This window comes from Neomonachus schauinslandi, chromosome 13 (genome assembly GCF_002201575.2).
Source record: "Neomonachus schauinslandi chromosome 13, ASM220157v2, whole genome shotgun sequence".
In the NCBI taxonomy this organism is placed as follows: Eukaryota; Metazoa; Chordata; class Mammalia; order Carnivora; family Phocidae; genus Neomonachus; species Neomonachus schauinslandi.
The window spans coordinates 61543268-61563329 of record NC_058415.1 but is presented as its reverse complement, the minus strand read 5'-3'; the positions used below and the strand labels follow the sequence as shown (position 1 = coordinate 61563329).

The following is a 20062-nucleotide window of genomic DNA, read 5'->3' as shown; positions in this document are numbered from 1 at the left end:
ACCAGCTCGGGGACCCCCTTCCGAGCCCCTCTTAGGAAGCAGTGCTCTCACTGGACAGTGAAAAGACTGGACTAAAATGACCCCCCCCCCAAGTCCCCTGCAGTTCTTGAGTTCAGAGTTTTCCCACAGATGAATAATTACAAGAAGAGACAAGTTGAAAGTTAATTTCCCTACAGATGGAGAGGGAAGGAGGCTGGGAAGCCTCCAAGGACTTTTGCTCATTTGTTCAGCCACAAGGCAGCAAACAACACAGAATCTGACTTTTATGAAGAGCAACTGTTCCACAGGCAGAGGTCCGAGATACACCTCGTTGTTTCTGATGGCTTCCCTGGTACCCAGGAGATCTCTGAGTGCCAGCAATTCTGAGTCTTTAGCCAGTAAGTGGTCCCTGAGCACCTGTCCTCCTGGGTGCTCTAGGCTCCCAGCTTTGCCCACCTCATCTCATGTAATGTTCACAACCCCCTTAGAGTGATGTATGAGTACTGCCTCTGTCTTACAGATGAGGACTTGCGGTTCAGAGGGGTTAGGACACTTGCCCAAAGTCACACAGCTGGCAAGTGACCAATCAGAATTTATATCCAGATCTGTCCTTCCACAAATGCCAACCTCTCTGAAATCTGGCCTGCTAAATAAAGCCAAATCTAGGTCCCTAATTATTTCCCTACTAACAAGAGTTTGGACTGAGACTCCATTTGGGAGAATTTTTAAAGATAATTTTTACCAAATGTACTCAGTTAGCTTGAGTACATGTACTTTGCTTAAAAAGTCTAATAGTCCTCAAGGTTTGTAATAAAATCAGTAGTCCTCTGCCTACCTGTCCCCACCCCATCTAGATCTGGCTCCCAAGAGAGCCTCTACTCAACATTTCAAGCTATTTCTTCCAGTATTTGTCCCTGTATTTCAAATAATACATCAGCCCTGCTTTCTCATGATTTTTCTGTTTTAGATCATTATTATTGACTTCCTATTATGGAAAATGAAGGTTCCCTTACAGCGTCTCTCCCAGTCTTGCTGCCCGCCCCCACACATGTGCACACAGACACGCGCAAGTGCACGCACACATGCACTGCCCCGCCCTGCCCCACGGCCTTCCTAATGTCATTTTATTGCTCTCAGGGCATCTGGGGCAGCCATAGCTAGCCTTGACGTCTGCAGCAATGGAGAATGGAGTCTACCTTTGGTTAAATGGAGCAGATTTAATGCAAATATCCATCTTCCCTGCTCCCAGAACTCCAGTGAAAACCACATCCCATAAGAATGGTTTGAAGGAATGAGGCTGGCTGGCCTACAGCACAGAAGACTCAGACACGTCTTCTCTCTCCTTGAATCTCCGAGGGGCTGAGAGAGCAAACACGCTGGGTGGCCTCCTAGGGGGATCCAGAGCAATACGGGAAATTTCAGGGAGATGGATTTCAGTTTCATGAGCCATTTGAGAACAGAACGGGCCGCCTAAAAAGGGAAGAGCATCCCTCCCAGTGGCAGTGGACAAGCTAGGGTCACTGACCACAGGCTGGGGGCCAGGAGGGAGTCCTGCATCGTGAGTGAGTTGAACATATGACTTCTAAAGTCCCTTCAAACTCCATAACCCAGTAGTTTGCTTCCTTTTCTAACAGTTGGCAATTAGACCCCAGTGTTGCTTTGCAATCACTCTTGAGTTAATAACCAGAGCTGCCCAATAGACACACCCCTCTGGCAATTTCTTTTTGGGATACTGAAATAACTGTCTTAATTCTAATGAGCAATCAGTTCCACTGAACTTTGCCTCATAAAAGAAGGTTCGAGATGATTCACAGAGGAATCATGACACGGCAGATGGGACACAACTCCCTGTCCCACGGGTTTGAAACACTCTGAAGGCAGATCGATGCTGAATGGAGCAATTGCAGTTGACCTGGCCATGGACTGCCGGCCTCCCTGCTCCGCAGCAAGAAGCTCAAGGGAGAAGCTGCAGAGATGCCTCCCAAACCCTGCATTCCCTTTCTTGCCTCATTTGGAAGAGAGAGAGGGCAGGCTGTGGGTGTGGGCAAAAGGGGATGGTACCTGGACAGCTGCCCATGAAGGAGCAGGTCAGAACCGTTGGCCACTCTGCACTTGGGCCCCTGTCCCCAGTTCTGCTCCCAGACTCAGCGCTTTTGAAAGAAATGAGCTTGCCCGGAGACAGGAATCCACTGTGACCCCCTGCGCCCTCCAAGCGGGACAGACTCAGTAATCCTCAGGCCATAACCGGCAGTGTGGCGTAACTGGACCAAAAGGGAAGGGACGCGGCCGGCAGGGGGTATGGGCTGCAGACTCGGGCGGGTCGTCCCCTGCCCTCCAGGAGCCAGAGGGACAGAGCCCTTATCACTGAGCTCTGGCCTAAGACCGTCTGCGTTCAGATCCCAGCACAGCCATCGATTAGCTGTGTGACCTTAGACAAGTTCCCTACCCTCTCTGAGGCTCAGTGTTCTCGCCTTTTAAAATGGAGGGTGGAGAGGGGCGGACTAACACCTTCCTCACCGGGGGTTTTGAGAATTAAATTAGATCCTTTATATGAATGCCTAGAGCACTGCCCAACTCATGCAATTATCATCCTCATCCTCATCGTCATCCTCATCATTAGCAGCAATAGCTGCACAGGAGACAGGAGAGAGCAATCCTCATCCAGTTGACTTCATAGGATCAAACAAAATAAAACCCTTGAAAACAAAACTAAAGTTGTGTACAAGTGTGAGAGATTTCATGTGTAGTGCGCTAACCCTCTTAGACATGAGGAGACGGAAGAGGCCGGTATTTCCAACCCCACTTGTTAAATAAATATTGTGACTCTGATATAGCGAGGCACGTGGCCAGGTCTTTAGAACTTTCTATCAAGATTGGTAACTCGTTTTATTTTGTAATTTAACAGAATATGGCAAGGCCAATTTCTGAAGAGACAATGTTTTTTTAAAAAGAGTACCAACTGAACACTTTAAGAAAAACACACCCAGACCAAATTTAAAATATGGGTGACCAGATGGAATGACAGGGATTGACAAAGAAAATGCTGTCCCTAACTTGCTGTGTGACCTCGGGCAAACCCCTTCCCTCCCTGGCCTCAGCTTCCCCATCAGCTACATTGGGCACAGGATGACCTCTGGGTGCCTTCCAGGTCTGCCTCCCGTGGACCCATGATTTGGAGGATTGTTTAGACCAGTAGAGTTGGCCTCAGTGAAAGCCCTGTTAACGTTTCCTGAGCTGACAACACCATCTGGCGTGTGTGTGAGGGAAAGACACTAGTGACTAGCCAACCTGGAGCTTTCTTCTCTCCTTTTTCTCACTTGAATATCCGGCTACTCAAAATACGGCCCACACACCAGCAGCATTGGCATCTCCCGGGAGCTCGTGAGAAATGCAGAATCTCAAGGCCCATCCCAGACCTACTAAACATGCATCTGCCTCTTAACAAGATGTCAGGTGATCCTGTGCATGTTCGAGTGTGAGAAGCACTGCTTTCATCGGAGGGAGAAAGGAAGCTAGTTGGTGCAAGCAATTTAACACATACTCAACCCGTAAAGAAATTCAGAATTGACTCATATAAATAAAACAAATCCTTCCCAGCTGATATCTAAGGAGCTCTTCATGTGATAAAGGTTTCATTTCTTGGGAATTTTTACAAGTTTTCAAAAAGGAACCTTCTTTTAAAAAAAAAAGATTTTATTTGAGATAGAGTGAGAGTGAGTGAGAGAGAGCACAAGCCAGGGAAGGGGCAGAGGGAGAGGGAGAAACAGGCTCTCCACTGAGCAGGGAGCCTGATGCGGGGCTCGATCCCAGGACCCTGGGATCACACCCAAGCCAAAGGCAAATGCTTAACCGACTGAGCCACGCAGGAGCCCCAGAAAGGAACCTTCGTTAATGGTAAGTAGGCATCTGATCACAAGAATGGCATCGCTGAACCTGCATTATCTACATTGTCATTGCGGTACTAATCACACTGAGGAGTATGCTTCCAGAAATTCAACATGAACTCTGCCACTCTGAGCTCCCAGAGGCCATCCTCAGTCCTAGCCACCTGGACCTATCACAGCATGGTGGCTGGCTTCTTCAGAGCCAGCTGGAGAATCTCAGCAAACGACTTCTAGGAGCTGAGGATCTTGTTCCTGTAATCACAAAGACCCAAATTCTGCCCACAAAGAATGAGCTTAGAAGAAGACCCCAGGCCTCAGAAGAGACAGCAACCCCCACAGACACCTTGATTTTAGCCCACGAGCCCAGAGCAGAGAACCCAGCTAAGTGATGCCCAGGCCAGTGACCTACAGGTAAATGAGGGCTATTGTAAGCCACTAAGTTTGTGGTGATTTGTTACAGAGCAATAGGAAACAAATACGGATTTTGGTACCTGGACGTGAGATGCTGCTGTAACAAATACCTAGCATGGGGGAGTGGCTTTGGCAATGAACAGTGGGAGAAAGCTGGAGGAATTTTGCAGAATGTGATAGGAAAGGCTAAGTTTCCTTGAACAGACTGTCTGTAGAAATATGGATGTTGAGGACACTGTTGGTGAAGCATCAGAAGGATTGATTAGAAGAGAGTGAGGACCGCATTATTGGAAACAGGAGCAAAGGGACCCTTATTTTATGCTGCAGAAAGTTTAGCAAAGGGGCGCCTGGGTGGCTCAGTCGTTAAGCGCCTGCCTTCGGCTCAGGTCGTGATCCCCGGGTCCTGGGATCGAGCCCCACATTGGGCTCCCTGCTCGGCGGGAAGCCTGCTTCTCCTTCTCCCACTCCCCCTGCTTGTGTTCCCTCTCTTGCTGTGTCTCTCTATCAAATAAATAAAATCTTAAAAAAAAAAAAAAGAAAGAAAGCTTAGCAAAACTGCTTGCAGTTATGTAGAATTGATAAGGGATGAACCTGGTATATAGCGAAGGAGATTTCCAGGCAGTGCAGAAGGTGCTTCCTGCTCTCTTCCCACTACTCACAGTAGAACCCAAGAGGAGACAGATAGAGTTACACAAAAATGAAGTAGGACTAAATGATTTAGAAAATTCTCAGCCTCGGGGCGCCTGGGTGGCTCAGTCAGTGAAATGGCTGCCTTCGGCTCAGGTCATGATCCCAGGGTCCTGGGATCGAGCCCCACATCGGGCTCCTTCCTCAGCAGGGAGCCTGCTTCTTCCTCTCCCTCTGCCTGCCGCTCCCCCTGCTTGTGCTCTCCCTCTCTCTATCTCTATCAAATAAATAAATAAAATCTTAAAAAAAAAAAAAAAAGAAAATTCTCAGCCTCTCCAGATGGCAAAAGATGCTAAAACTCAGAAGGGCTGCTGAACGTGTGGCACAGAAAGAAGGCCCAGTGTGTGACTGCACCACCTTTTGTTAGAACCTCAAAGCGAACGAAAGGTCAGGACGTTCAGCCCCACCGAGGGCCCTTTAAGAGATTAGGGGTGTGGGCACCTCAAAGGTCTTCTCAGCTGAGCCAGGGGCATCTAGGAAGCTTGCAGAGAAAAAGAGAGACCTGCGGATGTGGCTTCTGTCTAGTGGGGTAAAAAGCAACGAATTCATACAAGATGCCCAAAGTTCTCAAGAAAATTATTTCAGCAGAAAGCCTGCCTCCTTGGACTAAAAAGGGACAGTGAGAGTACACAATGAAAGGAGAGTCTTGGACCCCCAAAACTCCACTGGGGGGTGCAGATTGGTAAAACTACTCCATCGCAACCATGTCACCTTTCCTAAAAAAGGAAGGAGGGCAAGAGTTGGAGAGCTGTGTGCCCAGAAGAAAGAGGCAAGAGTTCCAGAGGATTCTTCCCAGGTCTTGAAGCTGAGTCCAGAGAAGCGAAACATTTACCTGGCTAGATTTCAAAAGCGTTATGGACCCATGGCTCCTTCCGACCTTCATGTCCCCTGAGATGGAATGTCTGTAACCATTGTCCCCGTGCCTTCCCACTGCCGTGTGCTGGCCGTGGCAGAGCTGAGAACCTGTCCCTTGGCTTCCCAGGCCCACGAGTGGAGGGGAACCGTGTCCTGGCCGCTGCACCTGCTGGGGGACACCCGGGAGCCCTCATCTGGACCTGGACCTGACTTAGGTTTTTGGACTTCCAGCTGATTCAGATGATTAGATTCAGATGATGCAATTTTGGACTTTGTACTCATACTGTAATGAGATGAGACTCAGGAACCTGGGGAGGGAGTGAATGTATTTTTCACATGGAAGGGGCGTCAACTACTTGGGGGCCAGAGGGTGGGCTGTGGTAGGCAGAAGGCTTAGATGAGCTCCACGTTTCCTGCCTCCTGGCGAACATGCTCTGTGTGGTCTCCTCCCCTGGAGTGGGGGCAGGACCTCGGAATGTAAAGGGATACCACTGCACTGGAGAACTTTTGTGGATGTAATTCATGTCTTGAATCAGATGGCTTTTGAGTTAAGAGATGGAAGATTATCCTGGGTCAAACTGACCTAATCAAGTGAGCCCTTAAAAGAGCTAAGAATAAGCAGCAGGCACTCTCCCACAGGCCTTAAAGAAGCAAACCGTCACTTTGTGGAGAGGGCCACATGGCGGGGAGCAGAAAGTGACCTTTTAGAGCTGAGGTCCTCAGTTCTGTGGCCCCAGGGAATTGAATTCCACCAACAACCAGGGAGCTTGGAGGAGGACCCTGAGTCTCAGATGAGATCACAGCCAAGGTGGACACCTCAACTGCAGCCTTGGGAGCCCCTGAGCAGAGAATCTAGTCAAGCCATGCCCCAAATCGGACCTATAGAAACTACAAGATAATGTCTTTAATGTTTTAAGCTGCTATGGTACAAAGGCTTCAAAGTAGTTATTACAAATATATTCAAAGAATTTTTAAAAACTATATTCAAAGAACTAAAGGAAAATGTGCTTGTAACAATGAGTCAAATTTCAAACACAGAAACTGGATACTACGAAAAAGAACCAAGTGGATATTCAGAGGTGAGAAGTACAATAACTGAAATAAAATTACTGTGTAACCTCAGGAGCAGGTTTGAGATGGCAGAAGAAGTCAGATGAACTTAAAGAAGACAGAAGACAGACTTTATTCAATTTGAAGAACAGAGGGGCAGAAAAAACAATGAAGAAAAAATGGCTGTAGACCTTCCCAAACTGATTTTAAAAACATTATATTCCCCAAAGCTCAACAAACCCTAAGTATGATAAAGACAGACCACATCTAGACGTATCTTAAACCACTGAAAGCCAAAGACACATTGAAGAGAAAGAGAATTTAAGGTTAAAGAGAAAATCTTAAAAGCAGCAAGAGAAAAATGGCTCATCACCTACAGGTAACCAAGTGATTAGCAAATGACCTCTCACTCAAAACAAAGGCAACACTCAAGGTGGTATAATCTCAAATTCACAGTGCTGAAGGTGGTGGTGGCGGGGGGGGGGGGGGGGGTCCCTGTCAACTAGCATTCTTTATCCAACCAAACGATCTTCCAAAAAACTGAAGGTAGAATAGAAACATTCCCAAATAAATAAAAACTGAGATTGTGTTGCTAACAGATCCATCCTAGAAGAAATACCAAAAAGTCTTTACACTGAAAGAAAATGACACGAGGGGACTCAGATTCACAAGAAGTAATGAACAGCATGGAAATGATACAGATGTGGGTAAACATAAGAGACTGTGTGTGTATATATATATATATATTATATACACACACACATATGTATATATATTTTTTCCTCTTTTTTCTATTATTTAAATAATTAAAATAATTCAAAGTAATAATTATATCATTTGATTGAGTTTATAACATATATGTACGTCTACAATAACACAGAGGAGGGGGTAGGAAATGGAGTTACACTAATACAAATTTGCTAAATTTTACTGGAATTAACTCGATACTCTACTGAAGAAGATTGTGATAAATTTGGGAAGCATACTGCAATCCTTAGGGTAACTAAAAAATGTAGCTAAGAAATCAACCTTCTTAAGGACATTCTTATCCCCATGATGCAGATGAGGAAATGAGTCCAGGAAGGTGAAATGACCTGCCATAGCTAAGGCTGGCCCCCAGGACTCCTGGCTCTGCGCACCGGGACTGGGGGCCAATTCACACCTTCCAGTGGGTCAGGTGGAGACACCCAGGCTCAGATTCCCCATCCATCAGTGAAGGGAAATGTTCTTCAAAAAGTAAATTGCCGCCCAGTCTGTAAGAATACTTCCCTTGATACCCTAAAAATATTTTTATTAGTTTTCTACCCTAAAAATCACCACATGTTAAGTTGATAGCAGGAGTAAGAGGGATGACTCTCAAACCAAACTGATGAGTGGCAATGCCCAGTGAACGCACACAAAAATGCACGTTTAGCCTCCTTGCACTCTTTTTTTTTTTTAATATTTTATTTGTTTGACAGAGAGAGCATAAGCAGAGGGAGAGAGAGGGAGAAGCAGGCTCCCTGCTGAGCAAGGAGCCCGATGAGGGACTCGATCCCAGGACCCTGGGATCATGACCCGGGTCCCAAAGGCAGACGCTTAACCAACTGAGCCACCCAGGCGTCCCCTCCTTGCACTCTATGGATTTGGTCAGCATCCATTTTACGCCTGCCTGAATTGTCTTCCCACGCCCTGGGAGGGGCTGACACCCCTTCATCCAGCTCAGACTGACACGCAGAAAGGGTAAAATATGCAGAACATAAAATTTCTCACTTTCACCACTTACGAGAGAACTGAGCTATGCTGGAAGGGGCTCATACCATAGTCCTGCCTGCCAATGAGCTATTTAATCCCATAAAGATAAAATAACTAAAGTACTTAATATTTATTTTTGAATAAACACCCACTGATGCTTATTGTGCTTCACATATTATAATGTGTTATTTATGAAACTAGAAATTTAATTAGCCCATACTGCATGCCAGGGACTAAACTAAGCCCACATCTGCTCTGTTATTTCATTCTCGTGACTCCCTTCCACGCTTGGTTTCATTATTCTCATTCTACAGAAGAAGAAACCGAAGTTCAGAGTGGCATCAGATTGATGCTAGCCAGGTAAGTAAGAGTCCTTCTGGGTGATTGTTAAACTGGACCCCCCAGAGAAGGCAGGACGCTTTAAAAAAGAGCCTGAGGCCACACAGGTTGATACTTTTTAGTCAAGTACACCTGTGTCTTCATCGCTCACATCTGATTGGCTACAAAAGCAAAGATCTGCAATGTCTTCCTATTGTTCTTTGAATTGTTCACAGTGATGTCATCAGGTTGACAAGATCCCAGAAGTGGATCTGGGCTAGTTCGGCAGCAGCTACTACAGCACAGAACTGAACACGGGTGTAAGGACCAAATACTATTAATGAACACATCTGAAAACTGCATTTCGTATAGCACAGTACATTTCTCCTGGATGCCAATGTGTAATTAAAACATAAAATGACACAAATGTGTTTTAAAGTCACGGAGGTGATTTCTGAAAGCCCCCAGCCATGACACAGCGAGGCATCGTCTGGAGGCCACCGTGTGTGTCAGAAGCTGATGGTGACTCGCTAAGTCGTGCTGTGCCTTTGAGATTTCAGTTTTGGTTAGTCCTCTTTAGCTAACAGAGACATTCGCTGGAGTCTTGACTATGGTGGTGACACATAACCAAATAGCATTCCTTATTTAAATAAACCTGGAATATCTCAACAACGTGAAGGAATCAATACAATGTTCCCAGTGTCCATCTGTCTACACCGAGAAAAAACTAACCCAATGTTTGAGGTGTTGTCAGTTTATGTAGAGTATGCTACGTGAGTCTAATTTCCACCCACGCAAACATCTTAATGCCTGGGAACCCTTGCAGACACCAAAAATAGAATATTTACCTTTTTTGCCAGGGATTGTAATTGAAATGCATGACAGAGGAACACACATCTTGATAGAAAAATATTTAAAGGTTTTAATTCTCTGAATACCAAGAGTTAACATTTTATGACTACCCTTTGAAAATAGGGTATTTAGGAGCAATTCTGAAGTTCTCAAAATCAGCAAAAAGCTTCTTAAATCCAACATCACTTTCACAGGTTGTAAAGTAACTTTCTTATCAAAGGAAAGCAGCCAGCTTTGGGGTGGGTCTGTCACTGGACTCTGCTAAGTCTCTCTTGGGCAGTCCAGGGGCCTTCCCACTCCTTCCATGAGCTCCTTGTACTGCGACACTTTATCACATGTGTTCCTTGAAGAACCATTTCTGATGTTCGGAGTCGGTGCAGTCCCGCAAGAGGGGTACGAAACTGTCACTATTGAACGTCTTCCTCTCAGCCTGAATGCATTTATTAGACTGTATGTGAAATAACGAACCATCCTACAAGAGATAATAAACTATGGATATGTAAATAATTCCCCAGAAAATATCTTTTTCCTTACAATGTGTTCTTAAGAGCTCAGGTGATTTTTATCACTTCAGAAGCATTTAGTGAGCTCTAAGTGTCTGCCCTGCGCTAAGGCGACTCGGGACCATGCGTACATAGGGAGGGCCAGGCGTGTGCAGGTGTGGTAGGCTCCCCTGTAGCCGGAAGCTCAGCTCCAGGGTCCCCAACTCCACCGTCAGGGCCGGTGGTGCCACCTGCTGGCCACTCTGGGGATCTGTCAGACTCCACGTCTCCTCCCTACTGCTCTTCTTTTCGTTCAGGGAAATCAGGATCAAAGAGATCTCTTATTAACCTCTTTCACTTCCCTCAGGTCAACTAATTACATCCCTGGTGATCTCTTTCTTTTAGGTTTTTAAATGCAGACTCAGGAAACTTGGCTGTAGTCCCAGCTCAGCCAGAGAACAGCTGGGTGAGGGGGTAAGTCACCAGCGAGGACATGGGTTCTATGGGACCATGCCCATTTCCCCAACCCCAAAGATCATGGTCTTCTTTAATGCCTTCTCTTCTTTTTCTCAACTGTTGCTGAGTTAACTCAGCAAGCCTCTCCCCCGGTCCTGGAGTTTTTTTCCCCTCCACCTGTCTCTGTCGTAAGCTGTACACCCCCAGGGAACTTCATCGTGGCTGAGGAGCAAATGGGCAGAACGAGTGACATATCTGTTCTAGGGAAAGAGAAACTTTGGAAATAGAATTATATGCAGAAGAATCTCAAAAATATTAACCTTTAAAACCCTTAAGAGAGCTCCCAAGTTGCCCTCAGAGTACCAAGAAAGAAAATGATTAAATACAGCCTCCTTTCTCCCACCCTGCTAAGGAAACGTACTGTTCCTTAAATGGTCACTGAAATTTAAGATAAAATTTTAATGACATTTCAAACCAATTTTATGATTTCTAGCTTGCATGACTCTTCCTCGAGGGCTTACAAACAGCTTCCAGTTAGAAGAAAGAAGAGAAGGAGACGGGGGCAGGCGCTGCAGAGAACCACAGACCGGGGGTGTCTTCCCTCTTATTTTTAATATCAGATGGATAGCACCATAGTGCAAGGCTTGTCCAGGTGGCCTGCAGATTTCAGTGCTAATCATAATATCGTCTACAAGAAAATGGACTCCAGCTTCTAATCATACTTAGAATTAACCCATTTATAAGCAACAGAGACCAATCTTTCCATCCCTGGAGCCAGGCTGGGAATGAAAGCTTCCTATGGAGATAAAAGAGAACTAATTTTTTCTTGTGAATTATTTTCTTTGGATTTATTCCCTCATGTGCTTTTTCGTGAGTCAAAGGATCTGACAGATTCACGAGTCCCATTACGGCTGTGTGTGTGTGGGCGGGGCGGGGGGGGCGGCTAGTGCCTCTCAGGCCTGAAATAATACCCAGTTTCAAATCCACAATAACTATTCTGATGGAGAGCCAACTCCCTCAGAAGGATATTTTCTTATCCTGCAAGTAACAGCTGATCCTTGTAGAGCTTCATGATTTCCAAGGACAATTTCTGCCACACATCTAGTCCTCTATGGTCGCTCCCATTTTACAGCTGGGAAAAATGAGGCTTACAGACATGGAGTAGCTCATACCTGGGTCTAACCTCACATCCTTCGTCATTTCAACCCCATTTCATCTTTGAATGTGTTTGCAACAGCTCCTCTTTCCATTACTGTGGCTCCAGGTTTAAGGAGGGTGGGACGACTGGACGGGAGCCAAAGCGCTACTGATGCTGGGTGCTGATGCTAGAAGCGGGACCCCAACCACACTGCTAGCACCTTGGGGGAAGTCCTGGGTCTCCTGTACGTGGCTGCACCCCTGACACCCGAGAGGACTAGGCTGGGGAGCTCTACTTCTACTCCCCCCTCGGCAGCCCGTGGACCAACAGCGCGGAAGGCAGGAGACAGCTCGCTCACCTCCTGCAAGATGAACTTCTGATTCTCTGGGGCAGTTTCCTGGCAGAGATGCATGACGAGGGCATCCGTTCCTGCCTCCACAGTGATGCAGGCCTCTGGCTGGTGGGTGTTATAGCGTATTTCCTTCTGGGACGTGTACTCAAAAAACTAAAAACGGAGCAACCAACATGCACCAGTTACTGTCTGATGTGGAAAGAGGGAGATCGCTGGACGAGAACCTGGGGAGACTCCAGGTTGGAAGAAACTCTAATCCCACTCCTCCGTCTCTAGGTGTCTGCCACCTCATCTCCTCTGTCCTCCACGGGCCCCGCCCTGCTGGTGTATCCGCCTGCTTGGGCTGGGGTCCTGTTCCAGGCCACAGACCTTCCAGGACTCGCTCCCCGGCCCAGCCTGAAGCTCAGCACTTCACCCAAACAGACCTGCCCAGGCCACCGGCAATTGCCCTAAACACTGCTTTGCACAGCACTGTGCATCAAAACTCATAATTCTGTTTAAGCATTAATTCTAAGGAAGTCATCTGAAATGCAGATCTGTTGTTTTTTTTCCTTTTTTTTTTTTTTCTGACAAGAAGTTAGTGGCAGGGTCACTTACAATTGCAAAGACAGGCAGGCAGGGACTCAGTTATAACTAAATAGTAATATAGCCGCATGAAGGATTATCAAGAGGCCCTTAGGAATGATGGTCTCAAAGGATGTCTAATAACACAAGAAAAGTACGATGAAGTAAGTGGAAATAATGGGATAGAAAACGTATAGACATTATGATAATAACTATTTCAAACAATAATCCAAAGGCCTTGCATACAAAAAGATGGGAAGTAAATACATCTTCATTCTTATGACGGTTGCTGGGACCTGTCATTCACTTACTGCTTCTATTTTGTATTTTCCAAATGTTCTGCAATAAGCATATATTACCTGGATCATGCAAAAAATATCAAATGTTTTATTTTTTATTTTTTTTTACTCTGATCTTTATTATTAAATGTTTAATTTTTTTAAAACGGAGAGATTCCTACCAATAGTCCCTTGAGCATAGAGCCTCCTGCTGTCCGCTGTCCCTTGGGCCAAGAATGTCAAGCTAGAGAAGCAGCACCTACCTGGTTCTGACCCATTCCATGACAGAGGTACAGAAGGACCTGGTGTCCTACGATTTGGTTTTCACTGGGAGGGTTATAATCAAAGCAGTAATCTTTCAGTCCTTTGTTCTGGAGCTAAACAAAACATAAAGGTGGCATTTTGGTCCAGATTTATATGCAACATACGATCCCACCCAAGGCTGTGAAGGTAATGACTCCATCAGAGAGGAGTGTCTGCCTCACGAACTGAACTTAAGGGTAAGAGTCCCTTGCATTTCAAGTTTAGAAAGTGCTTTCCCATTCTATACCATAGGCAAGAAGCATAGCCCCCGTTTTAAGATGACAAATCTGAGTTGCAGACAGTTTAATTCTTTATGGCCTGAAAGCTCGTATCTCTCCAGTTCTCATTAGTGAAGCCTCATTGCTGCACTAGTCCAAGCACAGCTGGGTTGTTGCCTCAAATATGTCCCAAGGACGCCTGCGAGTGTGCATCTGCAAAAAGATATCCCGACTGAGAGACTCACCAGTCCACAGAGCAGAAGTCCACCATTCTACACTACAAGAATAGCATCATACAGAGCCAATGACTCGCCCAAGGTCACACAAGTAGAGACACTTGCGTCTGAATCCAGGACCTCAGCTCCAAGTCCAGTGCTCTCTCTATCACTCAATGCCGTCTAATCTAATGTCATCTCTCAGGTACCTTTTAGATCCAAAACCCTTCAAACATTCTAGGAGCAAAAAACCATGCTCCCTCTTCCCTTTCGGGAGCCTCTAGGGAAAGACACATACCTTTCCAAATCCCTTTCTGGAGAGTTCAAAGACCCCTCAACGAACTCCTTGTGAACCCCACTCCTGTCCTGGCCCTTGTCCACCCTTGACTAGTCTGTTTCTGAAGATAAGACTCAGCTATATAGAAAGAAGTTTCCACAGTCCACCAGCTCATAGAGCACAGACTTCCATGTTCTTAGAGCCTCTTTGCTTTGTGAATGAATCTGGGAACGGGAGATGTTTAGAATAATCAGAGCATCTTAGACTTGGAAGGGTTCAAATGTCATCTAGCCATGTCTTGACCACCAAAGGACCCTGACCTCAAATGAGCTCCCTATGTTCAGAAAGATTTGAAACAAACCACAAAAACACTAAATGAGAGGTGGGAACCTCTGAAGATTAAAACTGAGATTAACTCACCAAGCTAGCTGTGTCAAGTTGGTGAGACACAGAAGAAACATTAAATGACTTTAGAACATTCCATGTTTTTTTTTAACTATCCCATATTTGATTACATTTTCTTAGTGAACTATATTCTATAAACAAACAGATCTGCAAAGAAATCTTAAACCTCATTCAGTATCACACTGTCAGTGGTAATGGTGTGTTATTATTCTGAAACTACTTTAAATATAGTTTAAGATAAAGCAAATAATATGTGAATATTTTTTGAAACTAAGATTTTCAGTGTAAGAAAAAAGAAATACAAGTATCAGGGCACCTGGGTGGCTCAGTCGGTTAAATGTCTGCCTTTGGCTCAGGTCGTGATCCCGGGGTCCTGGGATCGAGCCCCGCATCGGGCTCCCTGCTCAGCGGGGAGCCTGTTTCTCCCTCTCCCTCTGCTGCTCCCCCTGCTTGTGCACACTCTCTCTCTTTCTCTGTCAAATAAGTAAATAAAATCTTCAAAAAAATAAAAGAAAAAGAAATACAAGTATAATATCAAAGAAGAAAAAAAAATCCTGTAAGACTACATTTGAATTTGAGGTATCAGTATGAGCTCACGATTTGTTTCTCAAAAATATGCATTGCCTTTCTCTGCCCACTGAAAAGCTGTAGTGTTGTGCTGTCCCACGTGGTACCCACTGGTGGTGTGTGGCCACAGGGTACCTGAAATGGGACTAAGTCCACGCTGAAATATGCTGTAAAGATAAAATACACAGAAGATTTCAAGACTCAGTATGAAAAGAAGTAATGCATCTCAATAAATTTTTACATCAACTACATGTTGAAATGCTAATATTGAGGATATATTAAATTAAATATGTTATAAACTTCACTTGCTCCCTTTTTAAAACATGGTTACTAAAAAATGTCCCATTACTTATGTGGCTAGCATTACGTTTCTGTTGTGGAGCGTGCTCTAGAGACAAAGACCACCGCTGGTGTCCAGACTGTGGGCTCTGACCACAGCTCCCCACGGAAAGGGTCGGGGCTTCCGGGAGGCATGGCAGCAGATGTAGAAAATGAGTGTGACCAGAATCAAGGAGGCGATCAAACCACTATAAGGAGTCAAGACCATAGAAGCCAAAATAAAGAGATTCTCACAGCCAAAGATGGGCAACCTGAACAGATCAAAGAAACACACACACACACACAACAGGTTACTTGATTGAAGAACACTGGCCATATAAAAACCCACTGGTTTACAATGATGCTCAAGAAAAGAAAAAGCCAAGAAGCAAATGAGCCAACAAACAAAAACAACCCATTCCGCCCAGCTGGAGGAAAGTGGAGTGCCAACTCTTACCCTAAAAACAGGCAAATAAAGAAAAAGACTTAAAAATGTGTTATGCCTTTTCTGAATCAACTCTAAATTTCGTAGACATCAAACTGTCCTGGTTAACAAGGGAATATTCTTCTTTACAGAAGAAATGAAAGGACTAGAAAAAGCACCGTTTGGCAATGCCATTTGAAATACGGGTCTAGGGCCCATTTCGGCAGCACGTATGCTAAAATTGCAACAGTACGGAGAAGATCAGCGTGGTCCCTGCGCAAGGCTGACATGTAAATCTGTGAAGCCTTTCATATTTAAAAAGAAATACGAGTCTAGGCAATGATTATCAACGGCCACCAAAAACAGGAGAGAGAAGGTTGAAGCGGCCCCTGATAGCGGCTGGTCCAGGACAGGCTCCCTCATCACTACAGGCAGGATGACCAGAGGTTAGGTGCTCCCCCCCGTGACGCAGTCGGAACACAGGGCACACCTGTGAAGTGCTCCTGCCATAAAAGGTCAATTCCCACTCCAATCAAACCTTTAGACCTCATTTCCAGTTTAAGAACTGTGGGGAGAGGCACAGTTTAAAAGACACCACAGGGAAACAATGAGGTAACTCCAAGGGTGAGACACTCTACGGGACAACAGATGCTGTTTTTTCAACAGGTATTAGTAAAAGGGGGGAAGAAAGGGAAGAGGTCTGCCTCAGCTGAAAGAGCCATGGGAGGAAAGACATGGCAGCCAAACACAATGGTAGACCAGGTTTGGATCCCAGTTGGAACCAGCCAACTACCCCAAGAAAGATATGAAAAATTGGGGGAACCTGATAAGGGCTAGATAGTGAAGGATATGAAGAAATGATTGCTCCTCTGGGTGTGATCATGGTCTGTGGTCCTGTAAGATCATGTCCGTACAGACGTGCATGTGACAGTGACCAGGAGTGAAATGACAGGATGCCTGGGGTGAGCCTGAGCAAAGAAAAACGAGAGAGGATGGAGCAGAGGAGACAGAAAGCAAGAGTGGCAATATCATGATGATTCTAGATTCTTCGGGACAGGGTTCCTTACACCATGCTCTCTGCTTGGACATTTTCACAAGGAAAATTGAATTTAATGCATTAATGGCCTGCTTTGTACTTATTCTGTGTGTGTGATTATTTATTTAATGTCCATTTCCCTAACAGACAATACACTTCTTAATGGTGGGACAGTGGTTGTCCTTCCACCATCAAACCCCCGATGCCCAGAGCAGTGCCTAGCACAGGGTAAATTCCACATAAATATTAAAGTTGGAGTATTCTGAAAGTTACAGATACTCTTGAGAAGCACAAATATGTTGGGTGAGTAGGGGAAAATTTCATTAAAAGAGGCAGAGACTTAAAAACAATCAAGAGGGCGCCTGGGTGGCTCAGTTGGTTAAGCGACTGCCTTCGGCTCAGGTCATCATCCTGGAGTCCCGGGATCGAGTCCCACATCGGGCTCCCTGCTCAGCGGGGAGTCTGCTTCTCCTTCTGACCCTCCCCCCTCTCATGCTCTATCTCATTCTCTCTCTCAAATAAATAAATAAAATCTTTAAAAAAAAAATAAAAACAATCAAGAGACCGCACATATTAGGGAGATAGGTGTTTATGGTGTTTACTTGTTTTTTTTTTTTTAGATGACTGAAGATGTAATTGGTTCTGATTTAGTTCACAGTTGTGGAGAACTTACATTCCATGCAATGTGCTTGCAATTTTCTCTCTTTTTTTTTTTAGTTTCAGAGGTAGAAATTAGTGATTCATCAGTTGCATATAACACCCAGTCATCACATCACGTGCCCTCCTTAATGTCCATCACCCAGTTACCCCATCCCCCAACCCATCTCCCCTCCAGCCACCCTCAGTTTGTTTCCTGGAGTTCAGCGTCTCCTATGGTTTGCCTCCCTCTCTGTTTTCATCTTATTTTATTTTTCCTTCCCTTCCCCTATGTTCACGTGTTTTGTTTCTTAAATTCCACATATGAGTGAAATCATATAATTGTCTTTCTCTGATTGACTTATTTCACTTACCCTCTAGTTCCATCCACATCATTGCAAATGGCAAGATTTCATTCTTATGGATGGCTGAGTAATATTCTGTTGTGTGTGTGTGTGTGTGTGTGTGTGTATGTATATATATATACACACCACATCTTTATCCATTCATCTGTCGATGGACATCTGGGCTCTTTCCATAGTTTGGCTGTTGTGGACATTGATGCTATAAACATTGGGGTGCACGGGTCCCTTCGAATTACTGTTTGTACCCTTTGAATAAATACCTAGTAGTGCAATTGCTGGGTCATAGGGTAGTTATATTTTTAACTTTTTGAGGCACCTCCATACTGTTTTCCAGAGTGGCTGCACCAGCTTGCATTCCCATCAACAGTGTGGGAGGGTTCCCCTTTCTCCACATCCTTGCCAACATCTGTTGTTTCTTACGATTTTGATGGATTCCTGTCTCACATTTAAATCTCTCATCTATTTTGAGTTTATTTTTGTGTATGGTTTAAGGAGATGGTCCAGTTTCATTCTTCTGCATGTGGCTGTCCAATTTCCCCAACAACATTTGTTGAAGAGAATAGCTTTTTTCCACTGGATATTCTTTCCTACTTTGTTGAAGATGAGTTGACCATAGAGCGTCCTGCTTTGTATTTATCAGACTTCGAGAATAGAACACAGGCACTTCTGCTCAACACCACACAGCAGAGGAGACCTCCCTAAGTTAGTGTAGTTCCTCACAAAAGCCAAAGGCACTGGACATTTTAGTTGACTTCATCCCAGAAACATTTCTTTCAGGTTCTTTAAAATAACAGAAGTGACCCTTCTCCTTCCACTACTGCCGTTATGAATCCCTGAGTTGGGGATTATTAACCGGTCCAGCCACTGAAGCTTGAAGTAATGTGACATTGGACATGGAAGCACTAAGTGAGCCTTAGTTTCCTCGTCTATACAAATGGGAGGCTTATACTCACCAATTTGGAGATGGCTTCTAGTGCTGACATTCTGGACCCAAGGCCCAGACGTGGGGAGAAGGAAAGACAGTGCATGAATGCAGGGAGGGGAGGGAAGGAGAGGAAGGCCAGCAGTCCCCATAAAAGGGACCTGTCTTGGCCAGGATTTGTCGATCAGGGAAGCCCCTGCCCACCACAGGCCCGCCTCACTCACCATCCCGAAGAAGCCAGGCCTGTCTTCAGGCACGTGCAGTTCTGGGTACACGTTCTCCAAGAACCACCTGAAGTCCTTACACCGGAGCTTGGCACGGAGCTGCTTCCTCTCGGTCACATCCCCAAAGGGTTCCTGAGAAAACAGCAAAAACAGTGAGTCCCTGCGGGTCATGAACTTCCTGTCAAAGCCCCATCTCCTCGGATGTTCCCTTCCTCAACAGCATTTATTGAGCACCTACTGTGTGCTGGGCCCTGCACGGCCTCAGACACAGCTACACCACCGTGGCGGGAGAGACTGTTACACAAACATCTGCCTTCTCGGGTGTCCTCGCTGCAGGCAGGTGTGGCCGGCTGTACAAGGGAAGGACACAAAGCACCTGGTCGTGAAGTCAGGGAGCCGCCGAGTCCTGGGGCCCCGTGATCACAGACCAAGGAACATCCGTACAGTACGTACACCATGACGTGCTGAATTACTGCTGATACCCGAGCATCCACTTTCAAACACAGGTTAAGTATCCTCGATGTAATCATGCTCAAAAACCTTACGTGCTCAACACACTGAAGTCGGAATATATACTTAGAGCGGTGAGTGCAAAGTGCCACGATGATAAATACTTGCAGAAGGTTCGTTTTCTGGACCAGACCGATGATTAAGAACTTCCACGTAACTGAATAAAAGCAAGTGTCTATTCAGCATGGCCAGGGGCGCGATGCTGAGCGCTGACATATTACTGTCCATGCACTATGACGCTAAAGTATTAAAATTTGACAAGCTAAATATTTAGCAAAATGGTAATGATAGGAAAATGGCTGAGTAAAATTTCAGATTTTTTACTTATTTCCCAGTGGTTCTTTCTTTGGTGAGTCATGGCGTCCTCACCTTCAACCAAATACCCATTTTAACACTGGGTCCCGGGCATCCAGACAAAAGGCATATGCGGTGGCCCTCTAACACGTTATTCTTTGGGAACCCTCAGGAAAAGGGAACTGGGGCTTCCAGACTGGGCAACGGGAAGGAGCGGATGTTTCCACCCTGCAGCCTTGAGCAGGACAGAGGAAGCCACGACCCTGGAGCCCAGAGGCAGAGAGGGGCCAAGGGGGAGGTCAGGGGCA

At 45.5% G+C, this 20062-nt stretch overlaps 1 protein-coding gene and 1 non-coding gene across 2 annotated transcripts in view; one reads left to right on the top strand and one right to left on the bottom strand.

Annotated features, from left to right (window-relative positions):
* Window positions 1–9813: 9813 nt before the first annotated feature.
* The window catches only part of GALNT12 (polypeptide N-acetylgalactosaminyltransferase 12), a 36487-nt gene continuing 26238 nt past the window's right edge, over window positions 9814–20062 (bottom strand). Inside the window, exons 7-10 of the mRNA XM_021691129.1 lie at window positions 18951–19082; window positions 13304–13417; window positions 12205–12351; window positions 9814–10242 (exon numbers count right to left, since the gene is read on the bottom strand). Of these exons, the coding sequence (XP_021546804.1) occupies window positions 10102–10242; window positions 12205–12351; window positions 13304–13417; window positions 18951–19082 (534 nt within the window). The 3' untranslated portion in view covers window positions 9814–10101. The remainder of the gene's footprint in view (window positions 10243–12204; window positions 12352–13303; window positions 13418–18950; window positions 19083–20062) is intronic.
* Window positions 15979–16085, top strand: LOC123326542. The gene has a single exon (XR_006541164.1). It is a non-coding gene; the product is annotated as a U6 spliceosomal RNA (small nuclear RNA).